At 37.7% G+C, this 4,407-nt stretch overlaps 1 protein-coding gene across 1 annotated transcript in view; it reads left to right on the top strand.

Annotated features, from left to right (window-relative positions):
• Rsbn1l (round spermatid basic protein 1 like) overlaps positions 1–4,407 on the top strand; it is a 58,608-nt gene that overhangs the window by 24,048 nt on the left and 30,153 nt on the right. The window contains exon 2 of the mRNA XM_021163592.2: positions 1,002–1,118. Coding sequence (XP_021019251.1) covers positions 1,002–1,118 — 117 coding nt within the window. The remainder of the gene's footprint in view (positions 1–1,001; positions 1,119–4,407) is intronic.

The following is a 4,407-nucleotide window of genomic DNA, read 5'->3' as shown; positions in this document are numbered from 1 at the left end:
TCTTGGAACTCACTGTAGATCAGACTGGCCTTAAACACAGATTCACCTGCCTCTGCCTCTTGAGTGCTGGAATTAAAGGCCTGTGCCACTACTGACTGGCTCCATCAGTGAGTTCTTACTACCCATAATTTATTACCACAGTAACACTAATTAGCCATGTTAGTCATGTTCTTCTTCAAATGCAGAAGGGTGAGGGACCTTAGTTTCTAGCTTGTGTAGTCATGAGGATGCCGTTCAGCACCATTTCTCAGGTTTGGACATTTGCTAACAATACGAATGTGCCTAAGTTTAGAGCTGTAACTTTTCAGAATACTTGTCCATTCCAGTTTAGCCAATTATTTTATGTGATTTGAAATTACTCCTATATTTTGGTTGACATAAAATGAATGAAAAAATAATCATTGAAATTAAATGTGGGGCTGGAGAGATGGCTCAGTGTTTAAGAGCACTGACTGCTCTTCTGAAGGTCCCGAGTTCAAATCCCAGCAACTACATGGTGGCTCACAACCATCTGTAATGCAATCTGATGCCCTCTTCTGGGGTGTCTGAAGACAGCTGCAGTGTACTTACGTAGCATAAATAAATAAATTAAAAAAAAAAGAAATTAAATGTGCATGATAAATTTTGATATATATTGTATGTCCAATGAAAGAAGAAATGTAGAAGTTTTCAGGTATAACCAAAAAAGAAAAAAAGGCACTTTTTTTCTTCAGTCATGGTTTTTGGATGTACTGTGTTTATTTTGCTTTCGATTTTGGTTGTTTCTTTTTGGAGACCAGGTGTCATCATGTTCCCTTGGGTACCCTGGAACTTGCTGTGTAGACAGGCTGGCCTCCTGCTCACTGAGGTCTGCCTGCCCCAGCTTTCCTTTCTGTTGGAGTCAAAGGTGTGCAGCACCATCAGGCTCAACATGCTCACGTACTTTATACCTCTAGAAATTGAATTAAAGTTCATGGAGAAAAAAAGCTTGTAGCATTTTAAAATATGTTTTTGTCTTTCAGATAAAATCAAAGAAAAAATTAAAGAGAAAGACAAAGAAAAAGAGAGAGAGAGAAAGAAGCATAAAGTAATGAGTGAGATCAAGAAAGAAAATGGAGATGTAAGGATTTTACTGAAAAGTAAGTTATATTCAGTGAACATTTTCTACATTGTATACTATCCAGTATATTTATTAGCCAAGCTGTTAAAATAAGAAATGTTATTTGATACCAATTTTTGCGAAGACTAAGTATGCTGTAAGACTGCAGAGTAAATCCAGGGGTTAGGAATTGTAATCTGCGTGGGACTGTGCTTTGCTGTCTGTATTTAAGGAATTCTTAAGGCTTTCATGATTACGCTTCAAAAACATAAATTATTTTAAAAACAAGTTGTATAATTTGGTGTGTTCATTATTCGTTTTTAACCGTATTTATATAATTGGAAATAAGAGGCTAAAGCAATTTTGTCATGGTAGGGATGGTGACATCCTTCCTCACAGACACTGGAGGATAACGGTTCATCAGAGAAAGGACTGAGAGGGAGCACGTAATCCGCGCCAACCCAGAAGGGCCGCTCCTTTATTCTCTCTTCCTTGTTTAAGAGTATCCTCTGTAGCTTAAAAAAAAAAAAAACAAAACAAAACCTATGCTCTTTGTTTCTTGTCTCCATGTTAAACTGTATTTTGTTACTGTCTGTACATGGGGAAGAGTAGGAAGAGTTTTGTTGTAGAGTGTTGGGCAGTAACATCATAAATCATATAAAAACAATTTATGTTACAATAGAAATAAAAACAATCTCAAATTTACTTAGGAATATCTGAATCAGTGATGTTGTCATTCGGCAGCTGGCTAGTCTGTTAAATTAGATGGTTAATCTAATCAACCCTTTGACTTGGATTTATTTCATTAAATTTGGGTGTGGATAAACATTTATATTCACAAGGGGAAAAACCCTGCAATATTAGATATGAAACATAGTAACTAGTTTACGTTACTTACGGTATATGTGGACTCTCCATTTTTATTGCATTGTTTGTCACATTTATAAATATTTTTTGTTTCCTTACATAATAAACTTTTGTACAAGTCAGAATTTTACATTCAGAGATTTGTTTATTTTAGTATGTTCCCTGACTATATACTGTGTATATGTAGTGCCTTCAGAAATCAGAAGAGGGTGTCTGTCAGGTCAGTTTATAGGTGGTTGTGAGCCAATCAGTGTGGGTGCTGGAAACTGAGCCTAGGTCCTTTGGAAGAGCAGCAGATGTTTTTAACCACTGAGCCAATTCTGCATACTTAGAGTTTTCTTCTCTATAATGTTCTTTACACCTTAAAAGAAATGTATCACCTATTAGATGACTTCTTGGTTGATGTTCTCAATCCTTTTGTTTCTTTTGCCCCTGTGGTCTTGTAACTTTTATTTATTTTTAAAATTTTATTTACTTAAGGTTTTTTTGCTTTTTGTTTTTTAAATTTAGACAGGCTCTCATTATGTAGTCTTGGCTGACTATGAGCTCTTTTAGACTAGGCTGGTCTACAAATCATGTAGACCGCCTTGCTCTGCCCCTAGAGTGCTAGGATTTAAGGGCATGCGCCTCCATGCCTGGCTACTGTTTTCTTTATTCATTTTTTTTTCAAAAAAATTGTTCTAATTTATTCTGTGTGTTTGAGTGTTTCGGTTTCATGTATGTATGTGTACTGTGCCTGTGCCTAGTGCTGGTAGAGATCAGAACAAAGTGTGTGATCCCATGTAACCAGAGTGACAGGAAGCTGTGAACTGCCATGTGGGTGCTAGGCTCTGAACTCAGGTCTTCTGAGCTGAGGTGTGCACCATCACACCCTGTATGTACAGTAGGCGGGATTGAAGTTGTCAGGTATTCCCACCTGTGCTTCCACTGTGCTTCAGGTTACACTGTAAGCCTCTGAGGCGGGCGGGCAGGCGGGCGGGCAGGCCTTGAAAACTGCAGCTAGCCTTTAAGCAGCTGTGACTCATGCTCCCTCACTCCGTGGGTTTACTTGGCTGACCCTGCCGGCTTAGTCTATTAATTGTCTTGTCTTTATTTGTGTGTGCAGTGACACATAGTTATGCTATTAGAGAAAAAGTCTGTGGCCTCAGGATACTTAAGCTATATGTTCTTCACTGATACCTAGATTTCTAGAGACTGTATACATGAAAATATCCTACCGAACTGAAGGTTTTCTAGGAATATGTAATATTAACTGGGACTTTGAAGTAGATGGAAAAATTAGACATTTTGAACTGTAAGGGTGAAAGATGAAGACAGAGAGTGAGGTAGGCTTAGAAATTGTAACCTTGGGGACTAGGGAAATGGCTCAGCAGTTAAGACTGAGTTCAAATCTCAGCACCATATGATGGCTCACAGCCATCTATAATGAGATCCGACACCCTTTTCTGGAATGTCTGAAGACAGCTACAGTATACTTACATATAATAATAATAATCTTAAAAACAAAAAAAGAAATTGTGACCTTTAAATGGCTACGGCATTTGAAGGAAACATTTCTATAGTGGAGATAAGTAATGCTTTATACCGCTTTATGTTGCTGGGAAGATGATGTAAGTAACAGTGAGGAGTGTCATAATCACTCAAGAGGGAGATATGAAACTTTCATTTAAAAGAATAATTTTGGGATTAAAAAGCAGTAAAGTCAAAACTATCCTTCCTCCTCAGTATATAGTATGTAGGTAACTATACAAGTAAAAACATGCTTCATTTGGAAAGGGGACCCTGTCTTTGTAAGTACTGTGTTGGCTTTTATTATCCAGCAAAAGCACTCTCTGCTGACCTCTGTGTGGACGTGGCCAGGGAGTGCAGTCAGCTATTGCTGTTGTGGAGCAGAAAACTGCTCAGCTTGTTAGGGTGGTACTCTCCTAGTACTCTGTATGCACAGTGGTTTTTCTTTTCTTTTTCTTTTTTTCTTTTTTTTTTTTTAGCGTCCATCTTTTCTTCTCTCCGTATAGGTTTCTTCTTTAATGTTACACGTTGTAACAGACATTTGAAAATAGAAACCTTCCTAAATCTGTTCTACCTGAATCTCATTTCCTTTGGGTTTTCCTTAAAACTTTTACTGTGCTGGGTTTAGAGAGATGGCTCAAAAGTAGCACTTGCTGTTCTTTTAGAGGGTTCTAATAACTGTTTCCAGCATGATTAATCACAACTGTCTGTAGCTCTAGTCCCAGGGGATCCAAATGCCTTCTTCTGACTCCCTTGGTCACCAGGCATGAATGTGTGCACATAATATAGATGTTGGCAAAATACTCATATATATATATATATATATATATATATATATGAAATCAATAAATCTTTAAAAAGTAGACTTATGGGCTGGAGAGATGGCTCAGTGGTTAAGAGCACCGACTGCTCTTCCAAAGGTCCTGAGTTCAATTCCCAGTAACCACATGGTG

Source organism: Mus caroli, chromosome 5 (genome assembly GCF_900094665.2).
Source record: "Mus caroli chromosome 5, CAROLI_EIJ_v1.1, whole genome shotgun sequence".
NCBI classification, from domain to species: Eukaryota; Metazoa; Chordata; class Mammalia; order Rodentia; family Muridae; genus Mus; species Mus caroli.
Note: the sequence above shows the minus strand (reverse complement) of the source record. Positions and strands in the feature narration are given on the sequence as shown.